Source organism: Perca flavescens, chromosome 18 (genome assembly GCF_004354835.1).
Source record: "Perca flavescens isolate YP-PL-M2 chromosome 18, PFLA_1.0, whole genome shotgun sequence".
NCBI classification, from domain to species: Eukaryota; Metazoa; Chordata; class Actinopteri; order Perciformes; family Percidae; genus Perca; species Perca flavescens.
In genome coordinates this window covers 11361331-11383352 of record NC_041348.1, presented here as the reverse complement: position 1 = coordinate 11383352, position 22022 = coordinate 11361331, and the positions used below count along the sequence as shown (strand labels likewise).

The 22022-nt window shown below is 43.1% G+C and overlaps 1 protein-coding gene across 9 annotated transcripts in view; it reads right to left on the bottom strand.

The window, feature by feature from the left end:
* Window positions 1-22022, bottom strand: part of ccdc85cb (coiled-coil domain containing 85C, b) — a 51429-nt gene that overhangs the window by 10162 nt on the left and 19245 nt on the right. For 2 of the 9 annotated variants that reach the window (XR_003694869.1, XM_028605113.1), the window contains 3 exons: window positions 6444-6523; window positions 5094-5135; window positions 294-398 (listed from right to left, as the gene is read on the bottom strand). Coding sequence is in view for 5 of the 9 variants with exons in the window: in XM_028605113.1 (XP_028460914.1) it covers window positions 294-398; window positions 5094-5135; window positions 6444-6523 (227 nt within the window). In the remaining 4 variants the exon portion in view is untranslated. Of the gene's footprint in view, window positions 1-293; window positions 399-5093; window positions 5136-6443; window positions 6524-11624; window positions 11750-22022 lie in introns of those variants that run through there. The other 7 variants (XR_003694870.1, XM_028605115.1, XR_003694871.1 and 4 more) reach the window with 4 other exon arrangements.

Sequence of the window (22022 nt, the reverse complement as noted above, 5' to 3'; positions counted from 1 at the left end):
AGGTATAATTGGAGAGTTAGAAGCAAAGTGAATTAGAGCCGACTCGACTTGATTCCACTGTGGAGGCACTGGTACAGTCTTCCCTACAATTCAGCGTGTGTGCAATTAAACCGCGTCTCTATTCGTAACCACATCTGTATAAGCGGTGGCATGGTGTTGATCTTTGACTGCGACGGTTTAAGTGGTTAGGTATGAGTGGGTATCCCTCAATTTGTGTCAATGTGAGCGTTTGCGTGCGTGTACCCTTCTTGTGTTGGCCGGTGTATGAGTGTGTGAGCCTCCTGGGTACTGACCATGTGCATGGCGTCCTGGCGTTGGGGCAGTGAGGACAGCTGGGACTCGGAGTGGTAGAGGGTCATTCCCTTCCTCAGGACACGTAGGTCACCTGGGTTACACTGCTGAGCACAAAACAAACGCACAAAATAACAGAGATGTAAGGCTTCAGTGTCATGTCAATTTATAATATAATGGTTTTGCTTTACTGCATGCCAATTAACCCAAATTATTATTATTATTATTATTATTATTATTATTATTATTATTATTATTAAACCAAACTTATCAGAGAAATGAACACCTGAACAAACATCAGTGTCAAAACAACTACCTAAAATGACAGAAACCATCTTTGGGAAACATTTATTTGACTTGTACTTTTTAGTTTGGCCCGTGACCTTTCTGCTGACATGAGCTATACTGCAGCCAGCCACCAGGGGGCGATCGAGATGTTTTGGCTTCACATGTACAGTCTATCTATGCATTAACCCATTAACCCCTGGTCTGTCCCTGCCAGGTAGCCAACGCTAGCTAGCCAGCTGTCTGCAGATGTTAACAGAAACAGTGCAGATGGTGTGCTCCAAGTGATGTGGATGCCCTGTACTTAGTTTAAGCATCTGGTACTGACATACCATGTGTGCAGTAGCTGATGATGACACCCTTGAAATTGTTGTGGGTCTTTTATTATCCCTGCTCAAATGTTGTGCACACGTAGGCAAAAGAAAGTTAAGCTCCCAGGGACGTTTTGAATTCAAAATCAAATTGGGCAGATCAATGCCGATATTCAGCTTGACAACATACACACTAAAGCCAACGTACTGTTACTTTGATAAGCTGCTTCCGTCAGATAACATATGTTTATACATTTATCAAGCTCTACAGTGTGGTCTACAGTGTATATTAAGACGAGTGATGGTTCATTAAAAGGACCCTGAGGCTCTGCCCCCTCCTACACTGGCATCTGCACTCTCATCGTCAGTCAGACGCCATTGCTCCAAGAACTTCATTTTTCAAAGCGGATTTATATTTGTTGAGGCTTGCTCCATCCATTGCTTCCCGTTGTGCCATCATTGAGGGCCATTACGCAGGGACAGTTTGTAGTGAGATTTGTCCTTATTAGCAGCCAAAGACCACTGGTTCCTGGAGGCGGTAGCCAGCCTAGCGTCTCTCTGTGGGCAGGAACACGGCAACACCACTGTTCCTTATGACATTTCTCATGTCACGCACTAGTGTACGCTCTGCAAGGCACGGCGTGTAAACACACGTGATGCCCGGGCAATAAATAGCCCAAATGAGCGGTGTTGTCTGCCTCTGTATTATCTCTCTCTGTGTCACACACACACACACACACACACACACACACACACACACACACACACACACACACACACACACACACACACACACACACACACACACACACACACACACACACACACACACACACACACACACACACACACACACACACACACACACACACACACACACACACACACCTTCCCTGTCCTTTGATATCAGGCCCTCCTCTCCTCTCCCAGCTTAGTATCCTGCTGGTGTTCATCTAACCTTTCCCAATCCTTCCCTTGGCACTTCTTGATCTATCCTTTGGGTTTCCATATTCATGCCCTCAATTCTGTACCTCTGCTTTCATCTCTTTGTCATTTCTCCAGGCTTTGTGTCTATCAGCAAGCTATGCCCTAAATGTCATATCTGGAGAAGTGACACAAACACACAATCCATGAAATTAAAACATCTGTCAACTGAATAAGAAGACCTATAGGAGGAGCTATAGACCTCTGACGGGGTTTCCAGCATCTGAAGAATATTTTAGTTATGCCAAGCCTGGCTTTAGACAGACAAACCAACACACGTCTCTAACGTTACATCACTTCCTGAGTAGACCTTGACCACTGAGACCAACAAAGCTATTTGTTTGCCAGACAGCCGGGGACAGTTGGCCTTCTGCAGTTTTCTTGGCTAGCCCTTTCGTCTATCCATCCATCACAATGTTCATGGTGGTGACAGGGGCAAGTGTGGACGCCACAAATCGTTTCCTGTTTAAGTTATGAGGGGCAGGGGTGATGCCTTGCTTTGACAAAAGGGTGGAGAGGTTGGCAGCATGCTACTTTAGAACTATAAATTAGTGGAATGCAGAACAAAATCGGTTTAATAGGAATAGCATGTGCTTTAAACTGGGTAGAGTCTGAACTTACAATACTAGGACTAGCTAGCTCTACACTGCATTACAACACTTTTTCTTTGTTTACATGGCTTAAAAATTGGTGGGGCAAGGATGCTAACTTTTTGTCTAGGTATTCAGCTTCAGAGATTTACCACACTATGATGTATGTAGCCACCAAGAACATACTCATGACCACTTTTACAAGGTTGAAAACAGATTGTTTTCAAACAAGTCCGCTGGAAACGTCAAAACGTCAGCGTTTTCAACTTACCCACGGAGAAAATGTTAGCTTAATTAGCTAGCTAGCCAACTAAAGCTGATAGTTGAAATTATAAATGAGAGACCTTCTGGTTTAAAAATCAAGGGCCTATTGTTGCAAAAATTACAAAGAACTGCAAGATTGCAAACCGCATTAGGAGACCCGTGATCAGGGAAAGCTTGACTTTTTTTTTTGATAACTAAAAAGATAACTACAAGATAACTAAACCATGTTATAATCCATCTTCTTTTCACCTCTTTCATCATTCAAATCCACTGGACCCTACTCTCACAAAATGAGTTCAATTAGCCTGCAGTTAACGGATGGAGTGTCACCTGAATCTATCTTAGGAATCATACAATTCTCAGAGTCACACCGGGCACTTACATGTTAATGATAAAGTGGAAGTGAGCATGTAGGGAAAGCCACAGAGTGCCTCACCCTTCAGTGAGCTAATGGAGATAAGTACCGTTTGAAAGACATGGGACATCCGAGTGGTGAAAAGAGCAAAACGTGTAATTGCACACACCTGTGCAAGTTTGAATACGAGCGTGGGCGTTCACGTGCGCAGACACCGGTTTGACTCACTGAGTGTGTTCACACCGGTGCTGTGCAGGCCCTTGGTAATATTCACCATGGGACCTTGTTGTCAACTCCCTCCCTTCTCCCTTTAGTACAATAAAATGCTTCAGCCAAGCTGGTTTGGAGGGTCAACATTCCAGCGATAAGAGGCTATTGTTCCCTTCAGGCTCAGCACAAGCTCCAGTCTTTCATAACACAGGAAGTAAGGCAATATTGAGGCAACTTATCCATTGTAACAATTCCACCTGCTAGTATTCAGACACATTATCGTGTAGGTTATTGCATTAGAGCCAACGTTACTCCAGAGATGCTCTATTGTTTCCATCACTTACTGGAGTGCACTTCTGTTTTCATTACCAATCTTACAATTTAATAGAAAGCAAAGTTTATTAATAACACATCCTTCAAGGTAGTATTTTTGAACTCCAGACATTCTTTCATTCTTCACTTGCACTCGCAGTTGTCAGCCATGCATTATGGATATCTGGATCTACCTGTGTTTCCCCCTGTATCCTAAATTATTCAGCCCACCAGACGTCCCGACCAGCCAGGACAAGCGTGTCATTTATGCACCAAAGCACAATGTAGCGTTCATTCACCTCGGGTACCTCGTACCAAATGCTGACTGCACATTGCAGAACAGCTCCAAGGACAGGATACAGCTTTCTCGCCAAGATAGACCACATACAAGCAGGGCCACCTGTGCTCATTCATTAGTATGGCATGCTAGCAATGCATAGCAGGGACTGGGCACACAAGCAACGCCTCTACAAGGTAATGCAATCCAATTCCTTCAGGCTTAAGAATACTGACACTGGGTGATTCGGTTATGTGGTATGTGTGGCGGTATGGTATGTTTGAGGCTGCACTTTGTTGTACTGAACTGTATTTTGCCGGACAAAATATTAAGTGCAAGACCAAGTACGGCCTCAAACATATATTTTGACATTTCAGGAAATACGCTCATTCACTAGACAAGAGTTAGAGGTCATGTCTGTACGATAAATGTGAAGTTACAGCCAGCAGCCATTTAGCTTAGCTAGCTTAGCATGAAGACTAGAAACCACTAGAAAAAGACTGAAAGACTATGAGCACTTTTAAAGCTCACCAATTAACATGGTATATCACTTTTGTTAAATCCCTACAAAAACGAGAAGTTCTGGTTGTCCAGAGGGTTGTGTGTGTGATATTTCTTAGCTAGGTACAGTGACTTCCTGGTGGAGTCTTGTCCTCATCGTGACGTTGCCAGACAACCAGCAGAGACTCCACCACAATGTGTTGTTTTTACACTTTGGATTTTGTACAAATTAAAAACTAATTACAAACTCATTTGTGAGCTTTAGACTTTCATTACCTTTGAACAGAGCCTAGCTAGCCATTTCCCTCCGTTTCCAGTCTTTTATGCTAAGCTAAGCTAAGCTAACGGGCTGCTGGCTGTAGGTGCATACTTAGCGTACAGACAGAAGAGTGGTATCAATCTTCTCATCCATCTCTCGGCAAAAAAGCTAATAAGCGAATTGCCCCCAAAACGTTACCACGGAGTCAATTCAGCACCCGTGTGAAAGTGTCAACGTAAATGCAACATTACACCATTAAACGTTAACGCAGCTGAGTGCATTACATTGTACAGGTGTTGCTTTTATTGTGTCCACCCCTCTGCATATGAAAAAAGCAACAAGCTCAAAGCTGTGAAAAGTCCCACCACCAAACGGATAAAAGAGGGAAAAGGCAAAAGAGGCTCAACCAGCAGAGGAGCTAACAAACAGTGGCATTTTTTTAAAGAAAAGTTACCTTTTTCGTTTGTATCTGTGATAAACTATACCGGCTATAAGCCTAGGGAGAGAAAAACATAATAGTGTGCATATTCGTTATTTGATTATTGTATCAAAGCCATTATTAACAACAATGGTAGCAACGGAGATACTGAACAAAGTAGTACTGTAGAAAACAAAAAGCTTTTGCAGAGGCGTATTCTGATTAATGGCAAAGTTCAGTTGTGTCATGGTTGCCAGATTTGAATAACTTTCTACTAGTCACAGCTGTTTCATTATTTTGGAGTATTGGATTGAAGTGTAATTCTATTTCTATTAAAAGTTCTATTACTGCAAAAACATACTCATCCCAACCTCAAAAAAAGGAAAGAAACACATCATCACTTCAAATGCGAACAAGGACCATTAGTCGATTTAACGAAGCAGGGTCAAATTATACGTCTTGAGTGCTGTGAGACAATGTGTGCTACTAGGGCTAATTATGAGGATCATTTAGGTTTGGTATCAGTGATTCCAGCCTACACTCTCTGCCTACATATGAATCTGCTGGGAGATAACTCGGGGAAGAGAAATCACTTTTAAAAAAAGAAGAAAAAGAATAAAGGCTTCGATTTAATCTGTGAAATTCCAACTCGACTGTCGGCAGCCTGACTTTGGTCCAAATGAACAGAGTCACGTCATAAAACACGAAGATCACAAATGATATATGAAAGACCTAATTAATGAGCTGCGTTCCACAATTTGATCCCCCAAACGTGAATGTTTCGGCTATAAATGTCACCATGAGTCCACTGCTGTGGTTGTGTGTATGTAACACACACACACACACACACACACACACACACACACACACACACACACACACACACACACACACACACACCCTCTGCAGACTGACATGTGAAACTCTAGCTCCCCCCTTCTCACACTCCCACCTCCACTCACTCAGCCCTACATGCTCCAAATTTAGGAGACGTCAAAGCAGGGTCAACTTCGGGAGAAATGCTCTGTCACTGTCACTGTCACTTAATGCCTCTTTCCCCTCCTTTTTCCCTCCTCTCATCTCTCCTCCGCTCCCACAGTTCGCCTCGGGGGCTAACATCACTGCTCGCTACTGAAGCTTACTGACTCCCCATGAATTAAACATGGGTAAACAAACATATTCTCCAACTAACAGACGGGCTGTTGTGAGGGGGTGGCTTTGCAGAGGCATCAGGCAACCACTTTATCCCATCACAGCTGCCGATCACATGTTTTGGGTGAGTTGGGAAGTTGCACAAGTTTTGGTGAGGGCAAAAGTTCATATAGTGCTGTGCTGGGCTGATATATGCACTAGTATAAAGTACTATCTGGATGTGTTCACCATCACCTGTGAGAGAAGCTTGTTGTTATCGTCCTCCAGGATCCGCACTTTAGTCTCCAGCTGCCTGATGTAGTTGGAGGAGGAATCTAGAGCACAGACGGAGAAGAAAAGAGGGGAGAAGAAGTGATTAGCATTTCAAAGACCTTAAAAAAAAAAAAGGAAAACAGGCAGGCACGACCACTGGAGCAAAAGGACCACATATAGAGTTTGAAAAGGCTTCCGTACACTTTGAGAGACCCAAAATGCGATGGTTTCACATCACGGTTAACGTCTAAAATGGAAATATGTGAAATATTGTGTCTTGTTATTGAACAGTGGTCTTTAAAATAAAAAAAATTAAAAATTAAAAAAAAAGAGACACAGAGATCTGATTTTGCAGTTTGTTGTCCAAACTGCTTGTTATGAATTAGCATACTCGACTACGTGTTCAATGTGCAGTCTAGTCAGCAGGTAAATGACGGGCACTAATAATAATTTAGGTAGTGGTGCAACTAACTATTACTTTTATCACGGATCTACCCGTCAGTCAGATCATTTTAGTCTAAAGTGTCAGAAAAAAAGGAGAACAAGACTAGGGGGCACAGCAGTGCTTTGAGCTAAATGCTAACATCATCATGCAACATGTTTCTATTCTTTCGATTATTTTATTTACAATTAGTGCATTTATTTTGCATAAAAAAATGTGAGAAAAAAAGGGGACAAACGCCAAATCACTATTTCCCAGAGCCAGTGGTACATCGTCACGTTGCATGTTTTAAGCAACCAACAATCAAAAACCAAAAGATATTTAATGTACAGGCATACAAAGCAGAGAAAAGCTGCAAATCCTCCCAGTCTCCCGTTAATTGTTAAGCCCCAACATAAAGCCTGTTAGCTTTTAGGAAAACTCTTAACTATTAATATTATCCTGCAAATCCATCCGCCATGTGTAGTACCTTGTAAAACGCCCTCATGTCCTATAAAAACTAGTTGTAGCCTGATGTCAAGGGTCAAGCACTGAGCGTTCCCACCCAGATTAGCAGTGCTTGACCTAACTTTTGACCCGATACTTGACTGGGGCTGTTCCCCAGTTGGGGCACGCATTCTCCTGCGCCACCCATTCATCGTGAAACAAACACGTCAATGCCATATTTGAGATTTGCTGCAAAACTGTCTCTACGCTATACACCTGAAAAACAATGCAACTGTGGTCTAATTCCCTCAGCTGTTATTTCAGAGTTAACATGAATCGAGTCTACAGAGTTCAAACCGGGGACAGGAGCTGCGTGAAGCGCGGAGGTGCAGTTTGACTCGGTAGGTGGCACAGAGCCTGTTATCTAGAAAGACATGTTTAATTTACAGTGAGATCAAAGCTGCGGTACGCACAGGAACCGCACTCCGGAAACTAGTCGGGAGCACACCGCTGCGCACACAGCTTTATTTTATTTTGTTTCCTAAGTGGAAGTACAGACAGACACAGAGTGGAGATGGGGTGATGGGGAGGTATAACAAAGCCGGTGGGGAGGTTGCTGATGAATATGCTGAGTTGAGACACACACACACACACACACACACACACACACACACACACACACACACACACACACACACACACACACACACACACACACACACACACACACACACACACACACACACACACACACACACACACACACACACACACACACACACACACACACACACACCAGTGAGCCAACTTCGACCTTAAATTCTTTGTTTAGAACTCACACTAACAACTAACCAGCCTGCTGTTCATGTGACCTAGTTGAGCCACACTTTGCAACCAGGGGGCAGTATTCTGCAGAAATCCAAAATTGAAAACACACACTCAGCAACAGCCTGGATTCTGCACAAAGTACACACACAAAGTCCCAAAGACACACAGACACACACACACAGTCTTAAAATAAAGCTCTTATACTATACTACAAGTCTCTCTTTTAGATTAAGTTACAAAAATTTACCAATACATGATGCCACAAAGTCTTCAATTTGAAAAAGATGAAAAGATTATTTTCAATTTACTACCAAATCCATCTTGTAACATGTACAAATGGATCCTTTACCCAAGGCTTGAGAGTAAACAAGGGTGAATGACAGCAGCCCCAGCAGGGCCTGCAGACCTGCCCATGTCCAGCCCCCCCTTGACTCTACAGGAGGGCCAGTGCAGGCAGTGGTGTCAGTTGGCTGGTTAGCCGACGGTTGGACAGCTATAGAGGAGGAGGCTGCACTGGCCAGAGCTGGTAATCCTCTCTTCCTGCCTTGTGACCCCTCTAATCTGGATTCATCTGCTGGCCTGACCTGCGGCCAGATCTCAAGCCGATTAGGATGAAGGTTCCTCAGCCTTCAGTCGCCACCAGCACACCCAAACAACAAAGAGAGAAGCCCTCAGAAAGGGGAGGGGGGTACGGAAAATCAATGTTTTATTTCTCCTCAGTGGTGTGTAGATTTAGATTACTCACAGAGATTGAGATCTCGCCATAAGTAATCCAATAAACCCATAAATCATCCGAGTCTGTCAGGCTTATTTTTTTTTTTTTTTTTTTTTTTTTTTTTTTTTTTAATCTCCTCAGAATGAATGAAAAATCAAGATAAGTAATCAAAGATAAATATTGATTTATAGCTCAGGCACACTCTATTTGACTAGAGCGCGAGGAAGCCCACTGTTGTGAGCAGTTTTCACATACCAAAGCACCATGTCTCCCTTCCTCTCCCCGTCCATTAGCCTTTGATGTGTTACAGGGGGGTTACGTTGAATCTCAGAGCGCATCACACATGACATGATTAAGAGGTCGTGCTTGAAGACGTGCAGATCTGCCGTGGGAACATTCGGCAGGAACACACAACATGCACAGAAAGCCTGGACACCTCACAGACACACACACACGCATGCACGCACGCTCTAGAGAGTCATCCTGGTGGGAAAGGGGTCAGGCAATTAAACCATTCCCTGGCTCCCCCTGCCACTCCTCCTCCATCCTTTTATCCCCTCCACCCCTTTACACACTCGCTCTCCACACACTGCTCCTCCATGAAGCTGCAGGAGAAGCTACAGATCATACAGGGATCGCATAACCCAGACAAAATAATTACCCTGCAAAACTCCGCTCTGCATCTACTCTTTTGTACATAACAAGCACCCTGGGAGAGGCCAGTTATTACTTATGCATAACTTGAGTGCAATCTTCAGTGCTGATAAAGTAAGTGCAAAGCACTGCGAAGAAGAAAAGTAAAAGTGTCCAACTAAGCAGTAAACAATAGAGAGAGAGAGAGAGAGAGAGAGAGAGAGAGAGAGAGAGAAACCTTGTCCTTACAAAGCACAAGTAAGCTATTTTTTAATTTATTTATTTTACCTCTGCACAAGTATTGTTCACCCAATGATTTGAGCAGATGTATCTTTATGTGAGAGTGTGTGTGTGTGTGTGTGTGTTTGTGTGTGCGCAGGACAAAAGGTGACGCAGACAGTGGCGCGAGTCCGTCCCCCTCTGCACGTCACATTGTGTCACATCAGTGGCGCCGTGACCCACTTCCAGCAGCCACTCCCTCCTCAACTCCGCTCCGCTCCCAGTTTCCCTCTCTTTCGGTTTCATTACATCCCTCCGCTTGAACTTCTCTGTCCATTGCATTTTCTTATATGCTCCTAAAGAATGTGCAGCTATCGTAGAAAACATTGGTCAACCAAGCTTTTTTTTTTTTGGGAGGAGGGGATGCCTAGGCAGTCGAAATAGGGAATCAAAGGCAAGAGCACGGGCTGGCGCACCTCAGTCAAAGTTCTCCATTCCTTCATATCCCACACTTATTTTCTTATTTACCCAATACATTAAAACGGAAAGCTAAGCTCCCAAAAACTTGGCGCACTTGATCCGCCAACCTTGTGGTCGGTTGCCCCACAACCAAAAGGTTGGCGGATCAATCCCAGGCTCCTCCGGCCACATGTCAAAGTGTCCATGAGCAAGACCCTGAACCCCAAATTGCTCCCCGGACGCTGTATGTATAGCTGTCCACTGCTCCTAATACTTAGGATGGGTTAAATGCAGTAATAGAATTTCACTACATTGTACCTTGTATTTGACGATTACCGATCGCCTTACGCACAGTATCGAAATGTATTAATATCTTTAATATTAGTATCGCAATATATTGAATCGTGACCCATGTATCGTCATACGCATCATATAGCCAGATTATTGCCAATACACAGCCCTATAAGTTATATAACATTACTTTAAGTATAAGTTTACAGCTACTTAGAATGAAGCACAATTCTCCGTCCAAAATGCAAATGAAAACAACTGCGGAACTAAGTGTTGTGTCAACTCAAGGTCTGCTAGCTTTCTCCAGAGCATTCAAATGTATCACACAGTTTTCATCAGTAGTTGTCATGGATAGGAAACCCCATTTGTCATCTGTATGGTTGAAAGATAGGAAAAGCTAGTAAGTGGAGCTTGAGTTGTCAAATCTACACCATAGACTTCCAGAGTAGTGTGTTTTCAAGTGTAAGCTCCTTAACTACATGTATGCTGTACAGTTCTAGTGGGTTTTTTCCCCTACCAATCCAGGCAGCCATTGGGTTCTGTTCATTTGAACAGTAGCGGACTCTGATACTTGCTTAAGCTGTATAATCCAATCCAAAGTGAACATCAAGTCTAATTTTAGTCATATTATTGTTGCTTGGTAATGCGGTTTAACTCCAGATTGATTTCAAAATGTCTGCGATGAAATAATCCATACTGTAACAGCGACTTGATGTTCACTGTGATGGATTACACAACTCAACCACGACTTACATTAAGATACGTCTGGAGGTATTTTACATCAGTCTTGTCAACAAATCCCATCAAAAGACCAAAACCAACAATGAATTGTGTTAGCCAAAGCCCAATGTATCTTATTCCTCTATGCCATAGACCATGTTTTTAAAAACCTACTAAAAATACATACAGTAAATGAGCCACAAACTGTGTCCACTGTGTAACATGCTTCTTCATGACAATGAACATGAGCGCTGTGGTTTACTTTGAGTCTATCCCACAGTCATCCCTGCTGATGTTAACACGCCACAGTGCATCCAATCTGCAGCTGAGAATAGTCCCCAATAAATGCACTTTACTCCAGTTAGAGTAACATTTACTTGGAACTAACCAGCCCAGCTGTTTTAGGAAATGATTTCAAAATGTTGTTTTGTGAGCCATGTTTAAAGATTAAGCTCTTCAGTAGGAACAAATGGGCTTGCGGCTGAGCACTACAAAAGAGGCTGGGGGAGTCCACATCATCCAACATTGAATGGAATCCATTGGCTGCCTGGAATGCTAAAAAAAAAACAAAAAAACATTCACATTTCTTAAATACAGCAACATGGTTTTCAAAGTGTTCTCTCTGTTCAGTGTATGTGATGTGTTAGAAATGGGCTAAAACATGAAAAGTGTGTGATTTTGGATAATATACTAAATGTTTTGGGACATTTTCAACAGCGGTCTCTTCTTTACATTTCTAGTTTGCCTTTCTAGCTCTACATTTGTTCTCTCTGTCATGCCCAAATGTTTCAAGTCCCAGCACAGGGCAGTGGGTGGGACGGAGTTTATTGGAGGTCAATGCGGGCCACTCTTTTAGGAGCAAATTGAGAAGTAGAGGCAGGAAAAGCATTGAGTCAGGCATGATGTTAAAGGGGTGCTGCAAGAATTCGGATGGCTAGTGCTAAAAATCAGACCACACGTGTACACTTGGCATTTAGCTGATACTGATGGGAATGTTATAATTGGAGCAAAACCAGCCTTCATGCTGTTGACTCCAAGGCCTTTGCTACACCAAAGTAGCTTTGGTAAAATTGTATGGTAATAAAAAGGACCAGGGTTCCCTTAGGTTTTTTATTATTCCTGGCTCGGCTCTGTTTTTCATCTCCTATTCACAGCTGTATCGCAGTGTTTTAGCACAGAGACATGCCTATTCTCTCAGCGATGTGTGCATGTGTGTGGAGAATGAATGAGTGCTCATGTGAAACATTTGTCAGATAGGGAATTCATTGGTGTCTAAGCTGACTGTGTGTTTGTGTTTGTGTGCGTGTGCGTGTGTGTGGGAGGGAGAGCAAACGAGCGGGTTTGTGCAAGAGAGGGGATTTTTAAACCCATCTGTGATTATACTGAATATGTGTGTATGTGTGCGAGTATGTGTGCTCAAGGCAGGAGGTTGGGTCAATTACCTCAAGATGTTGAAGAAAGAACAGAAACAGTCTAAACAGTCTCATTCTCCTTTCTCTGCACCAACACCCAAGTCAAAGTACAGTGAATTCCCTGAAATCTGACCTCGCTGGCTACAGAAAGTCAAATTTATCATACAAAAACATCTCCATTAACCAAGCAACTTCAAAAACCTCTCGAAAAATCTGATTTTGGACGGAGGCCCACTTTAAAACCATAAAAAAAGGAGGAAAAAAAGAAAAGCAGAGCAGGAAAAGGGATCTGAGGAGAGAAAAAGAAACAAAAAGAGAGGCACCACTGCCTCTAGTCAGAACATGGTGAGCAGGGTTTGAGGGTAGGGAAGAGATACATTAAGGCCGAAAACTAACAGTTGTTTCCATTATTGATTAACCTGTTGATTACTTTTATGATTGTTTAGTATATAAAAGGTTTGGAAATTCTGACTGATAAATGACTTAAACGATTCACTGTCGTAATTGTTGTACATCAATTTTCAGTCAATTGACCGTTCACTATAAGCCCATGCACCTCTCCGTTTGGGTTGCTACGTCTGTCAAGCTGTCCATTCTGCACACATGCAGTTTACAGTGACAAAAGTGGCAGATTTGCTACTGAAAAATTCATAGTAACTGAAACTATGAGTCTGTGACTTCACACAAAAATAAAAAAATGCAGACCTCTCATTTTTAGCCAATGGCCATGCATTTCTAACTTGAAATGATAACCGTTAGCAGGTGTTATCGGCTGCAGCTAGCTAGCTAATTAATGCTAACTTTGTGAGTTGGTTGAAAACACCATCTCCAGCGGATTCATTTTTTTTTTTTTTTTTAAAGAGAGAACTATGTAAAACAGTATCAACTTTTATAAGACAAAAAGGATGAGGACTAACTAATGCGTTTTGGAAAAGTAACGCTGTCTTGGGTGAAAAGTTTGGCAGGATTGCTGGATTGTAAACTTTCCCCCAAAGAAGCAGGAGAGAGCCAACATTTTCCTAAGCTTCAGTAGCATCTACCAACTCCCACACAGTTATTGTGTCAGTTCTGGCATTTTGTAACACAGCCTTTAACCCCACAAAATAATGTAGTCAGCTAATGATATGCTTCTTGGCTTTGGATGTAACGCCAGATTAATACTGTCGGTGGTAAGCTAATTAGCCGGGCATGCTAACGTTTGCGCCTTGTGCTAGAGCAGATAAACAGCTGTTTAAACCCTTCCTTACAAATTTGCGCTCGTATTTTTGGCTTTGGCAAGACGATGAAAAGAGACGCCACCCTACCAAGGCTTAAGATACCAAGTAGCTCTATGCACACGGCTTTGGCATGTGGAGGAATCCAAAAGCTTGACAGGCCTTCCATGCCTATTGACGGTTTCTAAGCTATAGCATGATTGGGAAATTGCTGTTTGGTTAGAGGTCAGTTGAATAACTGTTATACTATCAGAGTAGGCTGCACATGCCAATACACTCCACAGAGCTGAGGAACGATGCCTATATGTACGTGTAGGCCGGTTTGTGTTATTTATTGCACATCTGTATGGGTCTACTGCACCTACACACTTGTACCTTCTTGCGTGTCTGTATGAACTGTATGTGTGTGTATGCATGTGCTATGCCAGCATCAGTGTCTATTTGTGTGTGTGTGTGTGTGTGTGTGTGTGTTTTCCTCCTTTGCTTGGCTTCCCATGCGCTCGGTCATAGCCAGGGCAATCCGACCAGAGGAACAGAGACGAACAAGTTAAGTGGGCACCCATGCTGCATTAATGAGGGGGATGGCAGAACCTGGCAACCCAAGCACGTAAACCATGGGCCCCTGGAATGGCTTCAAAGGCTCGACTGGCTCATCAGCTAGCGGGGAGCTAACCCCATCTGACAAGACATGGCACCCGCTCTAAGGGAGAGAGAGCGCGCCTCACCTCCCTACACACTCTCTGGGGTGTGTGTGTGTGTGTGTGTGCTCGCACTCCAAAAAAAGCAAGACATGTTTTTTTTCATGTGCATGTGAATGTTTCAGTGTGTGTGATAACAGCACAGCATTACTTAATGCTTGAAGAGAGACAACCCATGTTGAGTGACTAGTGTGAAAGTTGAAAGTGCCATATGGATTACACTTAAAAGGATGACTTGTGTGCATCAACAACTCTTAAACATTGACCAGGTGAAATCAGCTTCTTAATCATTTGCCACTTGTCAACAGCAAGGCCAAGCCGGGCTTACTAACAAGCGGGGACAGCTCAGTCGGGAATTAACTCGGCACTGAATGCATTTTCCCACTGATGTGAAGTAACAGAGCATATGAGAAATCATCTGTGTCAAATACTAAACTGCCAGAAGAGATTTTGCCTTGAGGAGATTTTAGAGACTTAAATATTTAGTACACTTTTGTGCACCATGCCATCACAGTTTTTTTTTTTTAAGCCCTGCAGTTGAAACAAGACTGCCGATTGGCTGTGAGGGGGACCTTGGACCTTGACCCCAAGCTGTGTGTTCACAGTTAAAGAGTAATGCTATGGTTGTGACCAGTGTTTGTATCCTCGCCTCTGTCTACTTCGAAAACAACTTCTGAATTAGCAACTTAAAGGTCCAATATGTAATATTTGTACTGTAATAAATCCAAAAATGACACCAATGCCTCATCAGATATTAAGGAAACATGTTAAACTGAAATACTATCTTTTCTGACAACAATGCTATTTTTTCTTTTTGAAATTTACATTCCGTGACGGAATTTATGTTTATGTTTTGATCTGTGTGTTGTTATCAACGGCCCAGTTTGACAGGCAGGCCGGGTTGCCAGATATACCTGTAAAAACGTAAACCCAGCGCGCTACAGCTGTAACGGTAGTACAGCCATGAAAGCAGCAAACAAACGAACAGGATCAACGGAGATAGATTCTACATGACATAAAAAAAAAGAAAACAGCATGTTTCTAACAGTTGCGTGACCAGAGACGTAACAACCCCCTGGTAAATATTGGAGATGTATTTGAAAGATGGAGACAGCTTAGAGCCCAAAAGGACGCAGAGTTGGCTTATTTTCTCCTGAACAGGTAAGCATGAGCTTCAGGCTAATTTATCACAGCTACTAGGGACGGGCATTTTTTGTCATTTCAACATTTGTGTACTCACATTGAATTATATAGCTAGAGTACCCGAGTTGGTTACTCGCAAAAACAATTGAGACATAGCCGGTAAAGTAATCCCGACTGGTCCTGGCTAACGGCGCCATGCTAACCCTGCTAACTGTTAACGTTACCGGGAGGACCAGGCAAGCAGCCCATGGCTGTTTACAGCGTGTAGCCTCTTCAGCGGCTGGAGCCGACAACGGTGAGTTATTTTAAGCCACGAGAGGGGGGCTGTGAATCGGAAAGAGAGGACTGTGAGTTTGCAGCGTGTTTAGCGATTGTTGCCGTAATTCTAAGCCAATGAAGTGTGTTCCGTCGGCAAGGTAGTGGTATTTTTAGCGTTTCGTATTGTAATTCTAAGCCGAGGAAGTGTGCCTGACTGGCGTGTGGAGAGGACAGTGAGGTTGTTGTGTTTTTAGCGGTTCATACTGTAATTTTAAGCCGAAAAAGTGTGTCTGTCAGTTGGTTACAGAGCTCCGCGTGAGCACGGGCTTTTATGACTGTCAATATAGCCAGCATCTACCATTAGCTACTCAGCTGTGCTGTGGAGTAATGTCTGGCTATGTGAGAAAAGCGTCTAGCAACATTGTTGTGAATGCTGCGGTCTCAGCCTGGCAACCTGCCTTGCAACCTTTAAACCTGGGAAGGGGGGGGGGGAGACGACTCAAGTATTTTGAATTGGTAGTGCAGTAATTATTTTAACCGCTAGCTGCCAGTATTACATACAATATTACATATTGCACCTTTAACAAAAGATTTCACTTTCGGGACTTGGATTCATTTTAAATTGAGCTGAAGCAATTAGTCGATAAACAATTGACATTCAACCAACAGAGGACTAATTGTCAAATCGACTGAAAATTAATTAGCAACAATTTTGATAAATCAAAAATAAAATTTTCAAGCAGAAATGGCCAATATTTTGCGCTTGTCTTTAATTTGTACAATAGTAAATCGAGTTGTGTAACCTGAATACATCAACGTGCGTTCTAGGACATTTTTTAGGGAAATCTGGAAAAGGGGCATTTTTAGCAGATTAACCATTTCTGGCCCAACTTCACCTCCTTCCTGCTAAGTACTTCCAAGGTGCATGGAGAAAGAAAATAGTCTGAAGAGGTCAAAACTCTGGCAACACTATAAGCAAGAACTTTATTAATAAATAATAAAAATAACCTCTAGTTGCAGCCCTCGTCTAAAGCCAAAGTCCGACTGTGAAAATTGGTCCCTAACACAGGTAAAGTTCCTTAAAACGTTTTTGATCCCCTGAGAAAGTTTCTACATTGGAAATGCCCTTTAAATGATGTTCCAGCTTCCCAATCAGACTGCAAAAGAACTTGAATGGGGTGTCAAACACAGATACGACAGATCCTTTATCAGTTATACTGCCGATTGGAAACATTCTCCATTTGTCCAGAAGAGATCAGTGTAAACACATTACAGAATTGGTTTCCTTCCCCCCTGCCTCCGGGCTGAACCTCATTTCCTCTCATATTTCCCCGACACAAATCAATCTATCTGGATAAAAAAACGGAGGGACGTTGATGAAGACTCACTGTTGACTTAATCCAATTACCCACAATAACCACAGCACGGTATGTATGTAATTACACCCACTGTAGTCATTTAAAAGTTGTTTAGAGGCCAGCTGGGGCTCTTTAATGTACCAAAGGTTGTTTATGTCTATTGAGTGGAAACTGAAGACCAGTGTACATCTCTCATGTCTAGCTATTGATCGATTTGTCAGCATCCTTAGTGGGAGAGGAAAACTAGTTTATTTATAGGAATCCCAGCAGACAGTAACGCAGACGTGTGTCTCGTTGCTGTCACACATCCTGTCCGGCAAAGTGATGTCGTCCCTGACACCCCCCACCCTGTCTCCTCAGCTCGTCGTCACCAACCTTGCAGGGTCAGCTGGACGCCTTCACGCGCCTGCAGCTGGGTGTCTGTGGATGTGTGATGTTACGTGTGCGTCGGTGATAAAAACACACTTCATTATGTGCGGGGGGTAACTGAACAGAGTCTGACAATGCTAAACTTGTGAAAAACCTTGTAAAAAAAAAAGTTACAAAAAAAATAATATATGCATTGCTTGAACATGACCAAATCAAACAGCATTGCCACAGTTTATTTGTTTCGATGATCAGGCCACTTGTAAAGCTAGTGCCCTCTGCCCTTAATCTTTTCATTAGGCTAGAAGAATAGCAATCTGCCAGCCAGTTGGGTTTAATCCCATGAAATCAAAGCTGCGGGCTTATATTTGGTCCACACCCTTAATTACTGTCCATGTGTGCGTGCGCAGTGACTATTGACTGTGAAACAAAGCAGAAAAGATTAGTGCCATTCAGAGACGGATTGGCTATGGGCTGTCGTTTGTCTACGGGAAACCAGTCGTATATGTGATGTTAGGTTGCAGATGATCTTTCTTACCCATCTTTCACCTCTGTGTTTGGCATGTGAATAAAGTTCTGGATCTGAAGTACTGATAATGCTTTACTGAGGCTGAGTTATGGGTAAAAACTGCCAAAATACTAAATTGGAGTCCATGAACGAAAGCCATCTGGTACGGGTGTACTAAGACTTTCTAGAGTGAAGAACGTCTTCTGTACAGTATTTTCCCCATTCCAAGTCGACCTCAAAAGCTTGTCGCTACGTCACCCTCGGTGACACTCATGGCACTTGACACTGAGAGTCAAGGGTCATAGCTCCTGACTGATTTAGGGATGGGACACTTCATTCCTCCGGCTCAGTCAACCAGGTAGGATTTTCTGCTTGCGTAGGAGAACATGGAGGCAAATCACTTCGGAATTACTATGCTACAGCGCTTATCCTTTATTTGTTTTGTGAACACACAAAACTGCGCAATCCTTTTTGTTTAAATTACAGCATCACACAGCTATTTAGCCGGGGATGATTTGTCGTGGTGATTGCACGTCTTTCGCTAGCAGGGATTATGGATATTTACTCGCTGGTTAAATTGGAGTCAAACCATTGCCCTTTTCAACAAGAAACGTTTGGAAAATGTCAACGAATACAGCAGTTTCACTTAACACGTGCACACATGTGTTGCCTGTAACCGTCTGGATGCCATCAGCATGATACCCCCACGGCGCCCGTGAAAGGGACTTTGGAGAAGAGGCTTAAAAAGATGGCTGGGCTTTACCTCGCACAACCCAGAACCCACCGCAGTGTGTAAACAAACACCGGAGGGCATTGTGGGTAAGGAACGTCCTCCCGGAGCCCATGGCCCTCTTTAACCTCATTCCTCTCCCCCGTTACCACGGTTGCACCACCACAAACCCCCCATGGCAACCCTCATTTGCATAAATCTGCATAGCTCCCCCGTTCCTTTAAAAAGCCCGTCTGACTGACTGCTGAGCTGGCGAAGCTTGTGCTTATGTAAGCAGAGTCTAACAGCTAGCAGTTAGACGTTAAACACAAGGAATGCTCCTTCAATAAGTAGAACCCTGAAACCCCTTTATTATCGGCCTCTGAAAATCCCATCTGCCGTGCGGGTTCTGATGCATGCTGCAAACCGGGGCTTTTTCCAGTCCAGTGAAAATAACCTTTTCTTTCCATTGACATCATCTAGTGGTTTCATTACTGTTTACATGAATAACAACCGCCTCCGATTTCATTCTAATGCAAATACCGAGAGAAAGGGAGAGCAGGCAAGATTCAACTTGTGGCTATGCCCTTTAATCCAAAGTGTTGACAACATGTAGCTTGCTCTGATGTTTTTGGTTGACTTTAGATATGTCTAAACAAAACCATCGACAGCATGCACGCCATCCCAGAAATGACGCCGTCAAAAGAAAAACCCTCTAATGGAATGTAAACTAAGTAAGTATAATTGCATTTCCTGTGGAATTACTGGAGAGATTTCTAACAGCAGGAGGACAAAGCTCTCAAATGAAACGACCGGGGAAAAACAAAAAAAATACGACCCATTCACCGGTGTCATCTGGAGCTTTACCGACTATTAACCGAGCACTGATGGATAAAAAGGGATCTCCAGAAGGGGCAATTAGCAGAGTAATTGCCTCAAAGAGAAAGAGATCTTACGTAAGAGCTGTCCACATAGACAGTGATTTCATCCCGACCGCGGCTAAAAATCGGATTGATGTCGGACTGGAGTTCCATAGCCTTTGACTCGCCCTGACAGCAGCGTTTTGAGATGTGGTGAAACTGAGCGAGGGAGACAGGCGCTTATACTCTGCAGTCGTCGGCAAAGAGGCCATTAGAAAGGAAACGGGAGAATGAGAGCGAGACGTACATACAGATACAGATACTGTGCAGACAAGACACAAACAAGCATAATAACCAAGGGGAATTCTATTACATCCCATGATGAATGGTTAGCGCTTGCTCTGGGCTAGTCTGTACAGCTTCATCCTGGTCTCCACTGCAGAAGACAACAACGATAGCCAGGCCTCATTATTAATGTCATCACGTTTATCGCGCAAAAGTTATTTTTACAACTCGAAAAGTGAATGTATCTGGTTTTGAGGCGCAGACATCCTTATGCTCTTCTGCAGGGTACAACCGTCTGAAACATGGTGCTAACACACACACACACACACACACACACACACACACAGAAACTGGCTATTTTTAACCCCCCCCAACTTAAAATCTTCTTGTAAGAAGCAGCAGCAAAATAAAATTATAATCTTTTAAGTATCTACACACAAACACACACATCTGCCGATGGTGAGACGCTTGCGGCTTTAGACAGAGAAAAAGCACATGTACTTCTGGGTATGTTTGTGCGTGTAAAGGATGGAGTCGGAGGTGTGAAACATCACAGAGATCAAGAGCCACACACACACACACACACTCACACAAACGCCAGCGACCTTTAGAGGTAAACTTTACGAGCCCTGACAAGCAGACATTAGGCTACACACTGCTGGTCATATTTGTGGCTTTGCCGGGCCGAGAGACGGGCTGCACCCCGTCTCTCTCTTAACACGTCTGCCGAGCATTGTCGAGGTGTCTCATCTTGTCTAAATGTTCCCCGTTTAAAATTGACCCGGAGCGCAGCGCGCCCTCCAAAACAGTCCGTTGGTCTGTTCACAGCTCTGTATGCACGACACCTTCCCTTTAATACCTCGGCTGAGCAATAAGGCTTACTTGATTCATCAATTGACAGAAAAATCAATCAAATTAATGTGATAATCAGTGTTCATCTGGAAACGGTGTTTCCACCTGCCTGTTTTTATGCACATTGTCAATTTTGCTTTAAAAAAAATAAAATATAAAAAAAGATCACAAACACCAGAAATTCAAAGAAAGACAAAATATTGCAAAAATGCTTTTACGCTTCGCTGGAGGTGGAAACGTTTGTGTAGAAATAAAAATAAAATGGAAACCGTCTCTCAATAAAGAGACAGAAATAGTGGCAGACGGAAACATCGGACCTGCATTAGGATGGAAACTTGACTATTGTATACTGAATCCTTTTTGTTTTCTTTTTTTTAACAGTTGTTCAAAGAAAACAAGAAACTTAAAGAAGACGTCTTAGGCCCATACATACTACATGTTAATATACAATAAGCATGTAGTTTGCAACTATGGAAAACACAGCTTGGGATGCAGAGTCTGAGGTGGATTTAGGAAGTTCAAACAGTTAACGACACACACACACACGATGTGGCCATTTTTAAAACGCTGGACTGACCAAGCCTTTAGTTATGGGAGGGAGATCCAATGTAGACTTAATGAATGTCTCCAGCAGTCAGGCCTGATTTAACAATAAAACACACACACACACACACACACACACACACACACACACACACACACACACACACACACACACACACACACACACACACACACACACACACACACACACACACACACACACACACACACACACACACACACACACACACACACGGCAGAATGTGTGACAGCTCTACAAAGTATACAACCAATAAAACAACTCAACCTAGCACAGCTCCAGTTGTGTGGTAGTGATTAATCACAGTAAACATTTAATTGCAGCTAATGAATGGCTTCATCTAGCAGCATTGTAACAAACGTCAACCCGTTTTCCACCCTTGGGGCAATAATGACATTTACTACTGCTGTCCCTGTCAAACCAGTTACATTTAAAATGTAGGGCATTACAATTGATCAGATGATGGAGTGGATTACGGCATTATATATATCCGGAAGCACAGTGCATAGGGAGGGTTATAAATGTCATAATATACACTGCTGTATATCATACGGCTCCCGATTCCATAACTGCCCTAGCAGC